Source organism: Thalassophryne amazonica, chromosome 8 (genome assembly GCF_902500255.1).
Source record: "Thalassophryne amazonica chromosome 8, fThaAma1.1, whole genome shotgun sequence".
Taxonomy (NCBI): domain Eukaryota; kingdom Metazoa; phylum Chordata; class Actinopteri; order Batrachoidiformes; family Batrachoididae; genus Thalassophryne; species Thalassophryne amazonica.
In genome coordinates, this window is record NC_047110.1 from 41,619,871 (window position 1) to 41,641,292 (window position 21,422).

A 21,422-nucleotide genomic window follows, 5' to 3' on the forward strand; every position below is an offset into this window, starting at 1 on the left:
ACATATTTTATTATGCACAGGTAAAATATACATGTCTGTTAATAAACTAGAAGCACTCAGAGAGTGCAAACCTCTGCCAAGGCCATGTGGTCACTGACGCCATAACATCTACACGCCGTGGAATAATTGAACCTAAAAAAGTCTAACAGTAATGTTTGCTCAGTGGTAAAAAAAAGTTTCATCTGCTGTAACTGGATAGCATGTATCCTTAGCGCTTGGCATCGCAGTTTATTGCAACTTGCACCTTTCCCAGAAGCTACTGTCATCTGAGCACTGATATTGATATTGCATGTGCTTATAGACAAAAACAAATAAGAGACAAAATTCAATTTATTATTGAACTAAACTGCAAATATATGAATTTTTTAACATTTATGAAACACTTTATTAAACAAGGCCATAGGGTCACTGACCCTAAAGAGATTCCCTCCTTGGCACAGTGATCTATTCAACAATTCAGTATTACAACCAAAACTATGATACATACACTTTTCCTTCCTTTATATTTGACATCCTTGACCATGAAAACATACCACTAGAACTTGGAATCACTTTTATGTCTTTATTGGTTCAAAAGTTATTGTATAAAAACGATTTTTCGGTAATGGCGGTTTTCTTCTGGATCTAGCTCCATTAACATTTGAAGCTACATCAAATCTGATGACACCTTACTGAATCAGTACAGATTCAGCTACAATTTGGTGTTAGTTGTGCATCTCTAGCTTCATTTGTCACCTCACACTGACATTTTCTATTTTCCCTATATTTTTGCATATTTTGGATCACCAGATCCAGAATCCGGATCCGATCATCACCAAACTTTGTTGTTTGATAGAACATTTGACTATGTTACACCCTAATTTTTTTCAAGCCTTTCTGCCTTGTTTTTGTGGAGTTAGAAACTAGAATGTCAAAATTCCCCCTATCCCGCAATGGTGAAGAATCCTTTAAAAAATTCCTGGATCCGGATCACCACTAAAATTTAATCACTTGTTCCTCATGTCATTTCCAACCACTCCACAAAATGTCATCAAAATCCATTCAAAACGAGTTATCCTGCTGACAAACAAACAAACAGACAGACAGACAAACAAACAAACGCGACCGAAAACATAACCTCCTTGGCGGAGGTAAAAATTATTTATTACAATAAACAGGATGTTAAAGTGCAAACTTAACTTTCTCCCCGAACAACATGAACAGGAAGCGATCGCAAGCTCGCAGCAACTCCCATTGAAAATAATGGAGAAACAACCTGAGCGTCCGACATTTTTACATAAAACAAATGCAGTAACGTCTAAAAACCCAGTTAATATATCCAGGAGAGTTTTAGACACAATATACAAAGTTTTATGTTGCAATGTTAATGCTGTTGACCGTGTGCAACGGTGTAAGTGCAGCCTGATCAGATCGTCTCAGTGCAGTTTTCAATGTTACTGACAGCGCACCTTTTTTGTTTGGAGCCAGAAGTTGAAAATCACATGATGCGTTACGTCACACTTAACAACTGGATTGACTTCAGTATACTAGCAGCTACTGACACAACAATGAGCCAGCGCTTCTGTGTCAGCTCAGCCTTCCTTCAGCAAAAGAAACCTGGTGATCAGAGAGAAAGGAAAGAGAACAGCAAAAGGAAGAGGGTGGAGAAAATAAAGACAATTTCTCTTCACACCAAATTAGTTTCCTGACATTAGTTTACTGAAACGTGTGGTGGGTTTTACAAACAAATCTGTATTTGTAAATATGTCATTTTTTTACATTTGTAAAAGAAAAGGCAATTTGAAAACTCTAAATTCTGTTTGTTAAGTGGATTCAGCACTTTTAGCGAATGTGCGGCCCTTGGTATATGGCAATGTTCATGACAGTACAAACAGCATTTACCCATAATGCACTGCAGCAGGTGTGCCTAAATACTAAAACCTTCAAAATTAATGCATTACTTTAAAACTAAAAGATATAGCTGATATTTTCACTTTATAAAACGACAAACATGACGTTAATCTCAATAACTTGTCCAGAATTAGTTTCTTTAAAATTTCAACCATAAGTCAAAACTGTCTGCCTGTGCATGACTTGGGTGATATGCCGGTGAGTCTGTATGGTGTGAAGAGAAATTATCTCTTTTTTTTCCCCCCCCTCTCTCTTCCTTTCTCTCTCATAGCTCATAGGAAGCTAATTGTTCCGCCGTTAGTTTTCAAAGTTACCTGAAAAACTAATCCGCTAATGAAAACATTAGCTTCAATAATTAGTGGTTAGTGAATTAACGGAACTGTGCCCACCACAGGTGTGGTGAATGTGGTGACACTGCTCCCAGACCTGACCTCTTATGTAAGTCATGCAGTCTCACTTAGTCGATCCATAAGCAGTACATAAACAATGTGGTATGGGGGCATTGTAAGATTGGATCAATTGCAGAATAAGAGAAGCTATCAACTAAAATATCAATTTGCTGGTGGTGCTATGGTGGAGCTACTGAAATTCTTGGGATGCCCATACCCATCACCATACACCAGCATGTGCTGGATATCTATGCATGTGTGATATCAGGAATCCTGTTCTATGACTGGTTGTTGACTTCCAAACTGCACACAAGAATGAGTTTTCCACTTGTGTTCACGCTTACATGATAGTCCAAGTGTATTCACGCCGACTACTCCACATTAAATTTCCTTTTATTTCCATCTGAAAATGCCAGTGTAACACCTCTCCTCTGTGCCTAACTGCCCATGTAATGGCTCATATTTTTAGCGTGTATTTATTTCTGCCACTCTATGCCCACTGCGCTCCAGTTGAGTGTGCCAGTCTGAGGTCTGGCGTACGCTTGTGGGGATGGCAGCACCTCAGCCTGATCATATTTGGCACAACATCAGTGGCTACCTGAGTCATCCAGTCTGCCTGTTCCTCAGCCTGCAGCACCTGGCGAGATGAACTCTCTGCATTTTTGCTAAAAGAGAAACGTGGGCTTGCTCCGATTAAATATGAATGCTTATGAGTCCCATCCATGCGGGAAGAAGTTGGATGGATATCATATGGTTACAGATGCATGTGTACATGCACGTGTTTAAAAACCTTCAAACTCAATTTTACCGACTGCAGAAATTCTATTTTATCACAACGCATGTGTGTTAAGTTTGTTGGAATGTCTACTTTATTTCTGTTTTAAGTTATTTAATAAACATACTGGATAGATTTATTTCATGTTTCATTTACTATAAATTTCAGTGGGTTATTGATATACAAAATGAACGCCTCTTTAAACAGCATAGAAGATTCAAAAACATTTCAGACGTTTATGGAACTGCTTGTAAAAGCTTCTGAATGAGTAATCGGCAGAATTTAAGGTTAATTGATGAACCCTTGGCTGTATTTAAGGGCCTTAAGGGCCATTGAACAGTGACAAAAATCTTAACTAAACCAAGGCTTTTTGTGCAGTTTTGGATCTTCACAAGTGAGGTTCCTCCTGAGGAGCCTTCTCAAAAAGATTCATGGTCCTACAAGCAACTGTACAATCTGTTATACAAAAATATAAGATATCATTGAGGAAGAAGGCCAAATTAACACCCATGAATTAACTATATTCTGTCCTATGATGATGTCAGGACCACAACTATGGGACAGATGAAGGTCCTGAAGCCAGAAAAGTGATATTTAAATGTTTCACCACTGTGACCTGAATGACTGTTGTTCAAGGAGGAAGGTATTAACACAGAATTTACCTAAATAAGCCACACAGATGTTTACAGTTGATCACCAGGACATTAGCTGAACTTTTTGCTTTTCTTTTTTAATTGTAGTTTTGATTAATGACTTCATCAGCAGTCTTTTGGATCATGATGATAATAAGAGTGCCCCCTCCAAAGTGGATGATGTCACGTTTCTATCAGATACCTCCAACTCCATCAGTTCACTAGTTGTGATCTTGGCATTTTGTTGGACCATTGGAACAAATGTTCAATCCTGGAAATTAATAAGTGCCTCTTTCTTTAATGAAGTGAAGTCTGTATAGTTCTACTCTCCTATTTCTGAATAATTGACTGTAATTTTGCTTTTGGTGTCATGAATGGTTTCTTGATGTTCTCCTAAGAAGGAACCACACAAAACTGTCCACTGGGATATATTGGCTTAATTATTATTTTTTTATTATTATTATTATTATTTTTCCCACAGCTCATAAATACACAAAAGGCACTACGGGAAAGCCCTTATGTAAAGCCAAATGCTCTCCCTAATTATTACAATTTGTCATTCAGAAGCTTTGAAAAGTAATTCCATTCATTTTTAAATCTTCCATGTTATTTAAAGTGCATATCACTAGAAAATAAAATGTCAAATGAGCTGACTAGTCTAAATAAATCAAGAATTATGAAAATATTGATGCATTTCATTTTTTGGTGCCATATGCCCAGTGAAATGAAGTCATAAACATGGGGAAATTAGTAAGATTTCACCTGCTGCTGATAAACGCATAGACACCTCAAGCTGTGAGGAATATTAACTTTGGTGAGACGTTCTACTTAAATAAATGGGTAAAAATTGAATTTTTTTTACAGTGTGAAATCTGTGTTTTTTTGTAGACTTTGACAGTGAATATGTCAAAATGGATAAATCTGTGCTTTATGAGGATGCACTAAAATGGCTAGTGTTTCTTAGTAGGTGGACAGATTTTCCAAAGATAATATTTTGAGGAGGGAAGTGCGAGGATTTTTTTTTTTATAGTGCGTCTTGTACAAATAGCACAAGTGAAGTCCAGCATAGCGTGAGAATGGTCTTCAAAAAATGGATCGACACACAGATTTCATTCTTTACTTTCGTGTGGCCAGGAGGAAATTCCTCTACCGAAAGCGTGGAATTGGTCGTGGTTTGTGGTGCAGCATCACCTTGTGCTACACTAAGCTAAGCTGCTACATGCAGAACACTGGCCAGTCTCACTGAGGAAGCTGCTTCTGTAATCATGGAGTCCGACAGAAAGGCAACGACAAGTGACTGCTTTTAACAGGACAACCACGATGTGAATCAGCTCCCAGCCCTTTGAGTTATTGGCTAAGTTGAGCTAAACCGATGGCTAAGCTCAGCACTATCGGTGCCCCAGTGTCAGTGACAAGTCTGGAGAAAGCTGACTGAGGAACGTTGTTTTCCTTTGGAACAATAATTCTACATGGCTGTGTGTGAACACAGCAGAAGTAAAATCAGAAACACCACTTTCATGGTATGCAATCATTATTATTCTGTCTTATTGAGACACATGCAATGTTGTATGTTGTTTTCCTGAGTACACTGCGGATTACAAAGAGTTGGAGATGGAATACAACCCCAATTCCAATGAAGTTGGGATGTTGTGTAAAATGTAAATAAAAACAGAATACAATGAAATGTGTTGCAGGCATCAATTTCAAAATGAGCAAATATTTGCACAAAAACAAAACATCTATCAGTTTGAACATTAAATATCTTGTCTTTGTGGTGTATTCAGTTGAAAATACATTGAAGAGGATTTACAAATCATTGTAATGCTGTTTTTATTTACATTTTACACAACGTCCCAACTTCATTGGAATTGGGGTTGTTTGTTGACCTCAAAATACAAGAATTTGATGTGAAAACCAAATTAAAGCCGTATTAAAACCATATTACACTTGGAGACAAAAAGGAGCTCAGATTGACTGTGTGTACTGGAGTACGTCATGACGTGAACACAGGTATAGTGACCTTCAGGCAGGTAATACTCAGCACCTTAGGTTATGTTACTTTTATGGCTAAAAATAGCGCTGAATCTGTGCATTTTTCAAATGCTGTATGGCTAATTTTAGTTTTATCACCTACATCAGGACTCGCACAATTAAAAGAGTTGGAAATAATGACTCATAATCTGGAGTATATTTATTTAAAAGAATGCTGATTGGAGTGAGATATGCCCTTTAAAGAGGTATTCCTCTTGGTGTATATAACTGCTCACTCACTGAATATATGACATCATGGAGAAAAACTGTAAATCTATCTTGTAAGCATTATTTCTTTCCATAACTTTACACATTTTGTTTGATAAAATATAACATGCAATTGAGGAAAAATTAACTGACTTTTTTTTTAACCAAGGTGTACGTAACCTTGTATTTGCAGGTGCAACTTTTACTGCCATTCATATTTCAACACAGGCAACACAGTGTACTCTATGTCAAAATATTAGAATATTTTATTTCAAGCCACTATTTATGCAGTATGAATACCATGAATCTCTCAGACTTGGTTCAGTACACACAACCACAATCATGGGGGAAGACTGCTGGCTTGACAGTTGTCCAGAGGACAATCGCGGACACTGTCCACAGGGAGGTTAAGCTACAGAAGGTCACTGCTGAAAGCTCTGGCTGTTCACCGAGTTGTGGATCAAAGCATAGTCATGGAATGCTGACTGGAGGGGAAAAATGTGGTCGGAAAAGATGTACAAGCAACAGGGATGCCTTGAGAAGGTTGTCAACCAAAGCCGATTCCAGAATTTGGGTAGCTTCAGAAGGAGTGGACTGAGGCTGGATCAGTGCATCAAGAGCCAAGATGCACAGACATGTCCAGGAAATGGGAAACATGTGTTGCATTCGTGGTGCCAAGCCATTCCTGAACCTGAGACAATGGTAGAAACATTTTACCCTGGCTAAGGAGAAAAAGAACTGGACCCTTGCTCAGTAGTCCAAAGTCCTCTTTCAGATGAAAGCAAAAATTAGAATTTCAGTTGGACATAAAGGTCCAAGAGTCTGGAGAAGGAGTGGAGAGGCACAGAATCCAAGCTGCTTGAAGTTCAGTGTGAAGTTTCCACACTAGGTGATGATTTGACACCATGTCACCTGTTGGTGTTGGTCCACTGTGTTTTATCATGTCCAACGTCAATCCAGCCATCTACCAGGAGGTTTTAGAGCACCTCATGCTTCCATCTGCTGACAAGCCTTATGGATATGCTGATTTCCTTTTTCAGGACTTAGCACCTGCCTACAGTGCCAAAACTATCAGTAACTGCTTTGCTGACCCTGGTCTTACTGCACTTGATTGTCCCCATAGACAATCCCTCGATGGGATATTCTCAAGAGGAAGATTACAGATACCAGATCCAACAATCCAGACAACCTGAAGGCTACTCTCAAAGCAACCTGGAGTTTAATAATACATTTCTGTATTATAAATCCTTTTTTTTAACTGATCTGCTGAAATATTCAAATATTGTGAGATATGCATTTTCTATTTTTTGGAGCTGTAGGTTGTAATGATCAAATTTAAATAAAAAAAAAATGACGGACACATTTTAGTTTATATGTATTGAAACTAGAATATGTAAAATTTTTACTCTCTGAAATACCTGACTAAAAAATATTAACTTTTTCATGATATTTAAATTTTCTGGCATGCACCTGTGAAACTTGTGTACAAATCTCCTCCTGATGTTGGTAGCATCCAAGCTACTGTAAAAGGATTCACCCCACTGATGGTGGAGACTGGCGCGGGACTAAAGTGTCATCCAGTGGTGAATCCATTCAGAACCCATATAAAAAAAGGTTCAAGTTTTTTTGCTGCGAGAAAACAGTTTTCACTGCTACACCATCACATCACCACCCCCCCACCCCCCAAAAAAGTTGGAGCAAAAACGTGTCGTACTTCACAACAAACTAAATTTACCAAATTGTTCCTTTTAGGTTCAACCAAGCAAAACTCAAAAACCCATCTTACAAATCTGTGTAAGATGATCTGATTCAGCAGAAACACAAGCAAATCATTAAAATGCTATTTGCATTCAGACACTAAAATGGATGAATCCTGAACTGCCGGAGCATCATGGCTTACCTCAATCCTGTAAATAAGCACCGTAAAACATTCTGCAATTTGAAATGAAACATGCATGTTTGTGCTTCTATGCAGGTGATCAGATGTGACTGTATGTTAAATTAGCTGCAGTCTGCAACGTGAGAAGTGACTTTGCTCTTCGTGCATTTCATGTGATCTGCTGAAGTTGAGTGGTGTTCAGGGGGTGCCACTGTTTAGTGATGCCATGCACTGAGGTGTGTCACATGGCCAGCTGTTGTCTTGCCTTGCTGCTGCTGGATGAGTTAGCGTTGATCTGTGTTGGCACTCTTGCTGTGAAGATCGGTTTTGCATTTCTATAAAAATGCACTGTGTGTTTGTTCGACTGTCTAAGTGAAATTATGTTGTCAAAAGTGTCATGGAACCACATAAGAATCAACTGCAGCATATAATATTGCGGGATCCCAGACAACAGATGAAGACAAAAACTGGGCTTAGGATGCACAGAAGGACCAATAGAACACAAACGCAGTGGATTTGGGGGGGGGGGCACCAAATCACTATGAGACAGAAAGGAGGGCACGCAGGCTGGCATATAGGGATGATATGACAGAGAGTGGTGAGGAGAAAGCAAAAGCAGGATGTGTTACCTTTCAGGGGACGAGGATTTCTCTGAGTTCACGGACATGAGCGGTGCCTGTTGGCCGCTCGCTGGCCGAGGGACCAGAGGAGACGGCGAAGGAACGTAAGAACAGAAAACCTGTTATTTTACTCCCCCTATCACTATGTCTGAGTAAGGGAGAAGTGAGGGTGACTGCCTCCCCTCCTCCTTCTCCTCCTCCTACCTCTTCTTCTTCCTCCTTTTGCACGTCCTCTAGCTCAGAGGAGAAGAAAGGATGGAGAATAGGGATCCATAAAGGGTGAGGGGGGAAAAAAGGCAGCAGTGCACAAGCTGGCTGCGTGTGAAAGCTGTCACAGAGAACAGTCAGGACACCGTCCACATGCTTCAGTCTCCTTCCTCCCTCCCTTCCTTCCTTCCTTCAGTCTCCTCCTTCACCTTGTCTCTCTGTCTGTCTCGCTCTGTCTTGCCGTGGTTTCAGTCAAAGTCCTTTTTTTCGTCTTCCCTTTATCTTCTTCCTCTCTGAGGACACTGGGTGATGAAACACAAGCTTTCACACTGGATCCAGTCAGTCCACCTCTCTCTGTCTCTGTGACTGTGTCTCGCTGGCTCCACCAGGCCTTCTGCAGCTCTGCACAACAGAGCCCAGAGCAAGCCGGAGCATTCCAATCTGTGCAGGCAGAGGGGTGTCGGCTCGTCACAGTAAACGGAAACCAAATAATTTCTGCGTGCGGCGCGCTCTCCTCCCCGTCAGTTTCCTCTCCGAATGAGTTAACTCCTCTCTCTTTCTCTCTCTGTCCTCCTCTCTTTCGGTCTCTCACCCCCAACTGCCTTATTACGACATCCTGTATCTCAGGGCAGCGTTGCACAGATCTGCCTTTTTACTCTCCTCCCTTCTCTCTACATGGCATCCTCCTCCTTTTCTGCATACCCCATTTATGCCTCTGTCATTTGTGTGTCCCCCCCCCTTCAGCCTCGATATCCATTCTCTCCCTTTTCTTGCCATCTCTCTGTGCAGATGGGTCTGCTGCTACATGAGTGAGCAGCTCAGAGAGCAACAGCTGGAGGGTGTGCCATGATGGTGAGGTCACTCTCTCACAGTCTGACCTCAATATTAGCGGGTGGGTGTGCATGTATACATATGCGTGCCTGTGCCCCTGTACTCTCTGTGTCCCTGTGTACAGTGCATCCAGAAAATATTCACAGCACTTCACGTTTCCACAATGTTATGTTACAGCCTAATTCCAAAATGGAGTAAATTCATTATTTTGCCTCAAAATCACTCACAACACCCCCATAATGACATGAAAAGTTTTTTTTTTAATTTTTACAAATTTATTAAAAATAAAAAACTAAGAAATCATGTGTACATAAGTATTCACACCCTTTGCTTAATATGTACTTTGTTGATGCCTTTTTTAGCAGCAATGTTAGCCTCAAGTTTTCCTGAATATGATGCCACAAGCTTGGTGCACCTATCTCTGAGCTCAGGTGAGCTCACTTGAGCTAAATTTTGACCTTCATGGGAAAGGCTGTGAATACTTATGTACATTTTTTATTTTTTATAAATACGCAAAAATTAAAAAAAAGAACTTTTTCACATTGTCATTATGGGGTATTGTGTGTAGAATTTTGAAGACAAAAAATGAATTTCATCCATTTTTGAATAAAGCTGTAACATAAAGAAAATGTGGGAAAAGTGAATACTTTCTGGATGCACTGTATAAACGTTGGGCAGGGGCAATATGTGAATGCAAATTAAAAGATCATTCAACTGACATCCAAAAGCATTTAAGACTAGTTCTTATTATATGTGGACACAAACGCAAAGATAAGCGCAGTGACAACTGCAATCAGATTGAACGGGTGCAACTACCAAATTTGGAGAGCATTCACAGGCAGTTTCTGAAACAATGCAGCTACTGGTGTGAAAATGAAGGCATCTCGATAGACAACAATGCTGCATTCATGTTCGCTGAATGCGGCAGACTGTAAACCCAAAGCGTCTTTGGTTTCAATGATAGGATGATGCAAATTGGATCAGTGCTGCCTGTGAGCACGGCAACAGTGTAACAGCACATACCATCAAAACTTCTAAAGTTTCACGTTTTACCACCTGTCACAGCAAAAAGGACAAAATGGATGTTTTCACCGCTATTTCTTTGTTTGTTTGTGAACAGCCTGGAACCCACAATTTTTCATATACTGTTAGGATTCATATCCTGTGATAGGCAAGAATGGATTCCATTTTCAAGGTCATAGGTTAAAGGTTAAGGTCAGAAAAAAGCTTGGAAAATTGGAAAAAAATCCCTATCCTTTAACATTAAACGAATTTTAAAAAAAATCATATCTCCGTCAAAAAAAGATCAAATTATGTAGGATGGTATCCTGACACAGGACTGACACAGTTTGATCTGGATCTGATCCGGATTACAAATTTTGAGGCCATTTAAATTTAACATCAAAAACCCCATTTAATGGATATTTTACATTATATCCAATTTAAATATGCTCCAATCACCTGACAAAGATTGATCCGACTCTGATCCGGACTTTTTGGACGTTTGAATTTAATATTGAAAAGCCCATTTGGTGTACATTTTTCACTATATCTCAATCAAAAGTGCCTCAATCACTCTCACTTCTGACAATGAGGTGCAAACTTGCACTGTCAATGAATAGAGAAAGTATAATCTGCATCTGATCCATATTGTAGATTTAGATATTTGATTTTAACATTGAAAAGCCCTTTTGATCTATATTTTTGTAGCATATTTTAGCTTATGAAAAAACACTTCTAACAGGACTTTGACCTTGAAAAAATTTTCCAAGGTAAAAATTTGTGTAATTGGAAAGTAGTGTTGGCAGAGGTTTGCGCTCTATGAGCACAATGCTCAAGTTTTATTTTTAACAATGAGAAAACACAGATAGCAAGAGATGGACTACAGATTACAGATAGTCAAGTGGTTATAATCATGTAAACATTTATAAGTTGTACAATGTTAGAGAGAGGAATTTATCTATAACCTCACAAAAAGTTAATTTTTGTACAACTATCAGAGCCACGGCTTCCTGTTGTAATATAATGTGCAGAACACATAAAAACGCTGTCATATCTTTCAATGAAATAAATTATTGCCCAAGTTGTTAATATCGAAAAATGACTATGACTTGAGTTGCCATCTACTGTCTGCTGCAGTAGACAGCAGTAATTCTGCTGTAATGATTGGGATTATGTTTTTCCTCATTAAAAAAAAAAAATAATAATAATAATAATAATAATAATAATAAAAAGAAAGTTTTCATGATGAGGCTGAAAAATGACTGATCTGAATTTAAGGTAAATAAACGCTACCTAAACTCGTCCTGGCAGCAAGCCAACAGACATGGTAAATGGACTGCATTTATATAGTGTTTTTCCATCTGCATCAGGCACTCAAAGCGCTTTACAATTATGCCTCACATTCACCCATTCACACAAACACATTCACACACCGATGTCAGGGACAGATGACGGCCACAACACACACACTTACAACTTTTACTGTAAAAGACACCAGTGCTTTTGGCCATCACAGGCATATTACTTCAAAAATGTCTTCAGTAACGTAGTTCTGTCATGTACTGTAAGAACGCATAGCCAAATAATTAAGTACTCCAAAACAAATAGTCGCAATAACTACGGATGGCTGGACAGTTACCTAAACTATGCACACACTTCGAAATACAAACAGAAGTGCAGTGGATCTGGTCAAAGTGGCTGTTGCTGACTGGGAGCAGCAAACACTAAACCAAATACAACAAACAAAAAAAGGTTTCTGAGGCAGTGGGCTCTCTCTCTCTCTCTCTCTGTTGTGTGAGTGTGTGTGTATAGTTGTATGCAAAAGTTTGGGCACCCACGATAATTTTCATGATTTTCCTTTATAAATCATTAGTTGTCTGCATGGGCGAAATTTGGTGGGGGATAGGGGGGACATGTCCCCCCCACCTTTTCAACCAGGGGGGACAGAATATCTGACATATATGTGTGTACTTGAAACATGCTATGCCAATCCTGTGTGCAAACCATGTCAGCCTTATGCACAAAACCATGTCAGAATAGTATCTTTGTTTCTGCAAGTTTGTATTTTTAGCAGCATTGACTTGTTTACAACACCTGTTTCTTGTTTGTCACATTCGGAATTTTCTGGGACTGCACTTGCCCAGATTTGAAACCAAAAATAGTTGCCTCTAGGGACTAGTGTCTACACATAAGTATCAATGGACCATATGCTAATTTACTAAATTCTGAAAGTTAGAAAAGGAAATCAGAAAAGCTATCTGGGACCTCAGAAAGCCCATCTGCAATTATTGCTTCATCTCCAAAATCAGTCTATGCAAGCGAAATTATGTTCAGTATGAGTGTTGTCATTAGTGCCACTTCGAAAATTAAATTCATGATAAGTAATTTATCCTGAACTTATGATCTGTTGTTTTTTCAAACTTATGCAAAAACAAATCTTGAGAAAAAAATACAGTATGCAATAGTTAATAATTATTAAGAGCCTGTTCTTTCATATTTATGAATACATTTTACCACATTGCAGTTGTTTTTTTTTTAATGAAAACTCAACCTATCATTCTTTTTGAGTTCTACACATGTGGTGATACCTTATTTACACCAGGATGTTAATAAAATCAATGCTGGCTATTCTCAGAATAAAGTACTTATATCCACAGTTTCAAATTGCATAAGTCAAATGGTGTCCACTTTATGGTCTTCTCAAAACATTAAAATTACTGTTCTGGATGCTCAGAATGCATCTGAGCTTATCTAGAAACCGTTGGCTTAACGGCCCCCAGACCCCCAGCCTATGGGCTTCGGCCCTGCGGGCCTCGCACTTTGTCCCCCCAATTTCTACTTCTAAATTGCGCCTTAGGTTGTCTGGATCAGAAATTTCAGTTAAATATATCATATAGCAGACAAACACACTGATATTTGAGAAGTGAAATGAAGTTTCTAGTATTTTGCACACAGAAAGTGTGCAATATTTAAACAAAATTGGGCAGGTGCATAAATTTGTAATTTATTGATTTGAATACATTTAGCACTAATTATTGGAACACAAAATTGGTTTGGTAAGCTCATTGACCCTTGAGCTCCTTACACAGGTGAATTCAATCATGAGAAAGGGTATTTAAGGCGGCCGTTTACAAATGTTTCTCCTCTTTGCATCTCTTCCAATGGAGCCTCTAAACAACTCTCAAATGACCTGAAAACAAAGATTGTTCAACATCATGGTTTAGGGGAAGGATACAAAAAGCTCTCTCAAAGATTTCAGCTGTCGGTTTCCGCTGTGAGGAACATAGTGAGGAAAGGGAGGACTGCAGGCACAGTACTAGTTAAAGGTGCGTTTACACATAACCAAGACGTGTTACGAATGTCATTTTTCTGTCATTCGTGACACATTCCTGACATTCTTAATGTGACTTAATGCATCTGAATAGGTTTCTTAATAGTGTGTGTTGGTGCGTGATATTCTTGATATTCGTGGAGCATGTTTTTGCCTGTCAAAAAATCTTCCACGAATGTCACACACCACCCTCATTTCGTCTCACGTCGTGGAGGTCGCAACTGAGCATATTGATCCGTCTTGATGAGTAGTGATCCTTAATAGAACGTGACAACGTTCGTAGTGGTTCCTGTGATGGTTCTTGGAGCCCAAACTGTCACGCGTTATTACGAAGTGACACGGAAACTGTCAAGTTTTGACACGACTTGTAACGCGGCGTCACATTTCACTGCGCGCCACAACGAATCAGTTTTCTGTCACGTGCGCACAATTAAACTCGGCTCCAAATGTCATTCCACAGTTTCTGCTGAAGCTCCTCAGGACGCTCCTGCAGCTGTTCCACCTGCTATTGTAACCGATGAGCGGGAGAACGAGTCTGAGCCAGAGGAACCAGAGGAGACTCACGTGCAGCCAGACATCTCTGCACCTCCTCCAGTCTGGCGGAGGAAGAAGCGTGCGCACAATTAAACCCTGCTGCACCGCGGGACTTCCGGTGGAGCAAATGGAGTAGATAGACGTGTCGGGAACCTCTCCCCTGCTTTAAGCTTGAACATCCCAAAATCGAACTTTTTTTTAATCCTTTAACTGGGAAAGATTGTTACTAGGGATTATATTCATTAGAAAACAAAGCCAAAATGCCTAAATCTCAACCAGAAAAGAACACTTCGTCTGCTAAAGCTAGCTCCCTCTCGGACCAAGCTAAAGCTAGCAACAACACCACGCCAGACGCGGACTCTGAGATACTGAGAGCAATAAAAGAGCTGAGAGAAGAACTTCAAGGCGGCACTGCGCTTAACCTGGACAAACTAAGTCAAGAAATACATGAAAAGCTGGACAGATTTGGGAACAACATTAGCGGAAAGCTGGACAGTGCCGTGAGCGAAGTCAAAAGCCTGGCGCGCAGAATGGATGAAGCAGAATCACGAACAACGCAAGTGGAGAGCTGGGCAGAAGAAGCCACCAAACTGCTGTGCACGTCTGGAGCAGCAGAGAAAGCTTCAGCTTAAAGCTACTGATATTGAATCAAGGTCAGGCAGGAATAATGTCCGTATTATTAACTTGCCAGAGGGCATCGAGGAAAATAAGCCCACCCTCCAGTTTATTGAGAGCTTTCTCAAAGAACACCTGCAAATACCTCGTGACCTGAGAATCCAGCGCGCCCACCGCTCCCTGGCGAGCAAACCACCGCCCGGCGCCCCTCCAAGAGCTGTCATTGTCAATTTCCTGGAATATTCAATGAAGGAGCTGGTCTTGAGAGAAACGTGGAAAAAGAAAAAAGTTCAGGTGGGCTCCAATTCTATTTACTTCGATCACGACTACCCTCCAGAGATCGTGGCCAAGCAAGCGCAAGGAATACAGCGTGATCAAGAAAATACTCAAAAAAAAAAAAAAAAAAAGGAGTGCGCTTCTAAACCCCGTTCACCAATGAGGATACACTGGGAGTCGGGCGCGCGCACTTACAGCAGCACGCAGCACGTCTATGAGGAGCTGCGGCGCCGTGGCTTTGACGTGGAGGTGCCTGTCCCGTGACCAGCGTGGTGACCCGGCTCCGGGAGCTTCTGGGGTGGCAGCAAGTGGACAGCGGCAGATTTGGTGTGACACGAAGAGCTAAGACCAAACTGCGGAGCTTCCAGAGAGAAACAGATGAGTAGGATGACGCGGAGCGTCCTCTTGATTAAAGGGCAGCGAATCGGCTTTGTTTTCTTTTTTCAGGTAAACCACAAACGTGGGAGAGAAGGCAACCCTTACTACTTATTTTTAGTTGGACACATAGGATAGAAGTGTTTACTCAGATAGACACATCAGCTATCCTTTTTGGGCCCTCTCTATCTGAGAGGTTTTCCCCTGGACCCCCCAACAGGGTCAGAACAGAGGAGGTGACTCTTCTTTTTGGAAGTCAAGTTTCTGTTATGTTTTTTCTAGTTCCATTTTGTGTTATTGTTCTTTTGTTTCTTGGGGTCACTGTTTTAAATGTGCATTACAAAGTTTTACAGTTTCTGAATGTTAAATGACATAAAAATAGCATCTTTGAATGTAAACTGTCTAAGTGGTCCAATAAAACGGAAAAGGATTCTCACAAAAATTAAAAAAGAATACAGGTTGCTTTCTTACAGGAAACGCACATGTCGATGACTGAGCATGAAAAATTTAAAGGCTTTGGGTATACCAATGCATTTTATGGTTCTTGTAAAAATACTAGACAAAGGGGGGTGATAACTCTTATCTCTAATTCTGTAAATTTTGAAGCTGACACTAAAGTTGCAGACAAGGAAGGCAGGTATATAATAGTAAAGGGGAGGGTGGGTAATGTGGTGGTCACATTTGCTAACGTCTATGTCCCACCTGAAAGTGATAGAAAATTTCTCAAATCGCTCTTTGATATAATTATCACCAACAGTGATGGAATACTGATCTGTGGTGGAGATTGGAATACAATTCAAAATTTTTCTCTAGACACAACAAGTTATAAAAGACAGAAAACATATAGATCCAAAGATCTGAGGGCCTTAATTAAACAATCCGGGCTATGTGACATCTGGAGAGACCTGAATCCTAAATAAAAGGTTTTTACTCATTACTCCCACACACATAAAGTGCACTCAAGACTTGATTTCTTTTTGTTAAATAATGTTGATATCCACAGAGTGAAGGAGTGCTCAATTGGCACATCTGATATATCAGACCACCACATTGTCTACCTGTCATTGCAACTGTCTAACATACCAAAGGTTACTCTGTGGAGATTAAATATTGGGATACTCAATAAAGAAGCCATAGTAAAAGAAATAAAAAAGGAAATAGCAGAATGTATAGAGGTTAATGACAATGGTCAAGTGAGCCCAACTATGGTGTGGGATACAGTTAAAGCAGTGTTGAGGGGGAAACTCATTTCGAGGACATCCTATCTACAGAAGGTGAGAAGAGAAACATACGACAATTGGGGAAAAAAATTAAGAAATCTTGAACTCGAATTAATACACAATACTGACAAAAAATTGTTAGATAAAATAAAACACACTAAACACCAAATAAATTATTTAGTCCAGGAAGAAGTAGAAAAACATTTAAGATTCTGTAAACAAACCTATTACGAATCAGGCCCCAAAGCAACAAAAATATTAGCGAGACGTCTTCGGACACAAGAACAAAAACATGCAGTCCTCGGAATCAGGGACCCTCCTCAGGTAAATTGACTCATGACATAAAGCAAATCCATACTATCTTTGAAAAATATTATGAAAAATTGTACTCAAGCCCCCCTCCAGTGACGGATAGTGATATCACTAATTACTTATCTCAACTAGATTTGCCTTCACTAGGAATAACGCAAAATGAAGTCCTAACTGCCCCCATTACTAGAAAAGAATTAGATATTGCAATTGGTCATCTTAAAAACTCTAAAATGCCTGGCAGTGATGGATACCCTAATGAGTGGTATAAATTATTTAAACAAGACCTTGCACCTTTATTGCTAAAATCATTTAACTGGACATTAGACAGAGCTGAAATACCCCCATCCTGGAGAGAGGCAATCATATCGGTCATACCCAAAGAAGGCAAAAACAAAGAATATTGCGAATCCTACCGCCCCATCTCAATTTTGAATGTAGACTACAAATTGTTTACCCATATTATGTCCAAAAGACTAGAGAACTATTTACTGGAGGTGATACACGAAGACCAGACAGGATTCATAAAAGGCCGACAAACACATGACAGCATAAGATGAACACTGCATATTACTGAGGAAGCAAAGAAACAGAAACTGAACATGGCCTTAGTAAGCCTAGACGCGGAGAAGACCTTCGATCGGGTCAGCTGGCCATTTTTATACAAAGTACTGGAATGACTTGGATTTAACAGTAAATTTGTCACTTGTATCCAGATGCTTTATAACAATCCAGTAGCTATAATCAAAATGAATGGCCATCTGACATCTAGTTTTCAATTGTATAGGGGAAATCGTCAGGGTTGTGGGCTCAGCCCCTCCCTCTTTGCTTTATTTATTGAGCCTCTGGCTCAGGAAATATGACAAAATGATGAAATTCAAGGTATCACAATAGTAAACATGTAATAGCCCTGTTTGCTGATGATATTATCACTTACCTACAGAATCCTAATGAATCAATTCCAAAACTTATGTCAATTTTAAAAGAGTTTGGACGTTTGTCAGGTTATCACTTAAATATTACTAAGACCCAAGTCTTGACCATCGATTATCAACCAAGTAATTTAATAAGACAATACAAACTAAAATGGGACACAAAACAGTTAAAATATTTAGGTGTGTTCATCACACAGGAATTTGATAATCTCTTTTACTTAGGCCTTTCACCAATGCATTGCGCAGTGCCTTTAATACCCTAGGTATTAAAGGCACTGCGCTGCGGTGGTTTGAATCATATTTATCTAATAGATTACAATTTGTTCATGTAAATGGGGAATCTTCTTCACAGACTAAGGTTAATTATGGAGTTCCACAAGGTTCTGTGCTAGGACCAATTTTATTCACTTTATACATGCTTCCCTTAGGCAGTATTATTAGACAGCATTGCTTAAATTTTCATTGTTACGCAGATGATACTCAGCTTTATCTATCCATGAAGCCAGAGGACACACACCAATTAGCTAAACTGCAGGATTGTCTTACAGACATAAAGACATGGATGACCTCTAATTTCCTGCTTTTAAACTCAGATAAAACTGAAGTTATTGTACTTGGCCCCACAAATCTTAGAAACATGGTGTCTAACCAGATCCTTACTCTGGATGGCATTACCCTGACCTCTAGTAATACTGTGAGAAATCTTGGAGTCATTTTTGATCAGGATATGTCATTCAATGCACATATTAAACGAATATGTAGGACTGCTTTTTTGCATTTCAATCAGTCAATCAATTTTTTTTTATATAGCGCCAAATCACAACAAACAGTTGCCCCAAGGCGCTTTATATTGTAAGGCAAGGCCATACAATAATTATGTAAAACCCCAACGGTCAAAATGACCCCCTGTGAGCAAGCACCTGGCTACAATGGGAAGGAAAAACTCCCTTTTAACAGGAAGAAACCTCCAGCAGAACCAGGCTCAGGGAGGGGCAGTCTTCTGCTGGGACTGGTTGGGGCTGAGGGAGAGAACCAGGAAAAAGACATGCTGTGGAGGGGAGCAGAGATCGATTTGCGCAATATCTCTAAAATTAGAAAGGTCTTGTCTCAGAGTGATGCTGAAAAACTAATTCATGCATTTATTTCCTCTAGGCTGGACTATTGTAATTCATTATTATCAGGTTGTCCTAAAAGTTCCCTGAAAAGCCTTCAGTTAATTCAAAATGCTGCAGCTAGAGTACTGACAGGGACTAGGACAGAGCATATCGCACCCATACTGGCCTCTCTTCATTGGCCTCCTGTTAATTCTAGAATAGAATTAGAATAGAATTTAAAATTCTTCTTCTTACTTATAAGGTTTTGAATAATCAGGTCCCATCTTATCTTAGGGACCTCTTAGTACCATGTCACCCCAATAGAGCGCTTCGCTCTCACACTGCAGGCTTACTTGTAGTTCCTAGGGTTTGTAAGAGTAGAATGGGAGGCAGAGCCTTCAGCTTTCAGGCTCCTCTCCTGTGGAACCAGCTCCCAATTCAGATCAGGGAGACAGACACCCTCTCTACTTTTAAGATTAGGCTTAAAACTTTCCTTTTTGCTAAAGCTTATAGTTAGGGCTGGATCAGGTGACCCTGAACCATCCCTTAGTTATGCTGCTATAGACTTAGACTGCAGGGGGTTCCCATTTCTCTTTTTGCTTTGTATGCACCACTCTGCATTTAATCATTAGTGACTGATCTCTGCTCCCCTCCACAGCATGTCTTTTTCCTGGTTCTCTCCCTCAGCCTCAGCCAGTCCCAGCAGAAGACTGCCCCTCCCTGAGCCTGGTTCTTCTGGAGGTTTCTTCCTGTTAAAAGGGAGTTTTTCCTTCCCACTGTCACCAAGTGCTTGCTCACAGGGGGTCGTTTTGACAGTTGGGGTTTTTCCGTAATTATTGTATGGCCTTGCCTTACAATATGAAGCACCTTGGGGCAACTGTTTGTTGTGATTTGGTGCTATATAAATGAAATTGATTTGATTTTACTTAAATTTTAATAAAATAACTGACTCGATACAGAAGGACATTAGTCGATGGTCATCACTTACATTGGATTTTTTTGTTCAAGAATTGAGATAGTGAAGTTTAATATTTTACCAAGATTTTTATATTTTTTTATGGCACTGCCCATTATAATCCCAGACTCACATTTTAATACTTGGAACAAATTAATTTCACGATTTATATGGGCAGGTGCCAGACCAAGGGTTAAACTTAAAACACTCCAAATATGTAAAGAAAGTGGTGGCTTGGCTGTTCCTAATCTGAAAGAATATTATTTTGCAGCCCAATTAAGAAATATAGCATGTTGGTGTTCTCCTGAATTTGAATCAGGATGGAAACAAATTGAGATAGATTCAGAGCCTATACCACCAATGGCATTATTGGGAGACAGTATGAACAAGCCAAATAGCAAAAACTGTATTGTACAGAACACTTTATTTATATGGCATAGAATAATCAGAAAATATAATTTGTCGAAGATAGTCGGCATTTTGGTCTGGCCCTCCTTCTTTTCACGGTTTCAACCAGGCAAGTTGGACTCCACATTCTCAACTTGGAAAGAAAAAGGTTTATCAGCTCTGTGTACATTTATTGATGGAAATATTTTTAAACCTTTCGGAAAATTGAAAGTAGAATTTAATTTGGATAATTCAGACTTATTCAGATATCTGCAGGTTCGTCATTTTTATAATGTTGAAATAAAATCTGATGATCCCAGCACAAATAATGTCTTTTTGAAAGTATTCACAGACGCTTATAAACTTTTACCCGGTAAAACAGTATCCAAACTTTATAAAGGGCTGCAAAAACAAAAAGGTAACACATTTTATATAAAATCTAAATGGGAAGAAGAACTCAGCATTGTCCTGTTAGAGGGTGATTAGCTGAAGATGTGCAATACACAACAAACCACAACAAGCTCCAAAAGGTGGAGGGAATTTGGGTGGAAGTGCCTCATGCGATTCTTCATTACTCCTCAAATTACAGCTAAAATACAAGGGTTTGTTCAGCCGTGTTGGAGACAGTGTGGTCACTCGAATGCCAATCACTCTCACATTTTTGGACGTGTACAAAATTAAAACCTTTCTGGGACAATGTATTTGAAATAACACAAACTATTTTGTCATATGCAATTCCCAGGGATCCCCAAATCTATCTCCTCGGCCTTCTAACAGAAGAGGCTTTTCAGAAAGAGGACATGTACCTTTTTAAAGTTATATCAGTTGCATCGAAAAAAGCTATCACAAGGAACTGGACTAAACCTGACCCTCCAAGTCTTAATCACTAGCTGGACATCATCAAAGAAATCTACATTATGGAGAAACT

At 39.6% G+C, this 21,422-nt stretch overlaps 1 protein-coding gene across 5 annotated transcripts in view; it reads right to left on the bottom strand.

The window, feature by feature from the left end:
• The window catches only part of srpk2 (SRSF protein kinase 2), a 261,158-nt gene that overhangs the window by 184,792 nt on the left and 54,944 nt on the right, over positions 1-21,422 (bottom strand). The window contains exon 1 of one of the 5 annotated variants that reach the window (XM_034176050.1): positions 8,433-9,032. The exons of the other annotated variants lie outside the window; for them this stretch is intronic. Within the exon in view, the coding sequence (XP_034031941.1) occupies positions 8,433-8,470 (38 nt within the window). The 5' untranslated portion in view covers positions 8,471-9,032. Of the gene's footprint in view, positions 1-8,432; positions 9,033-21,422 lie in introns of those variants that run through there. 5 annotated transcript variants of the gene reach the window in all.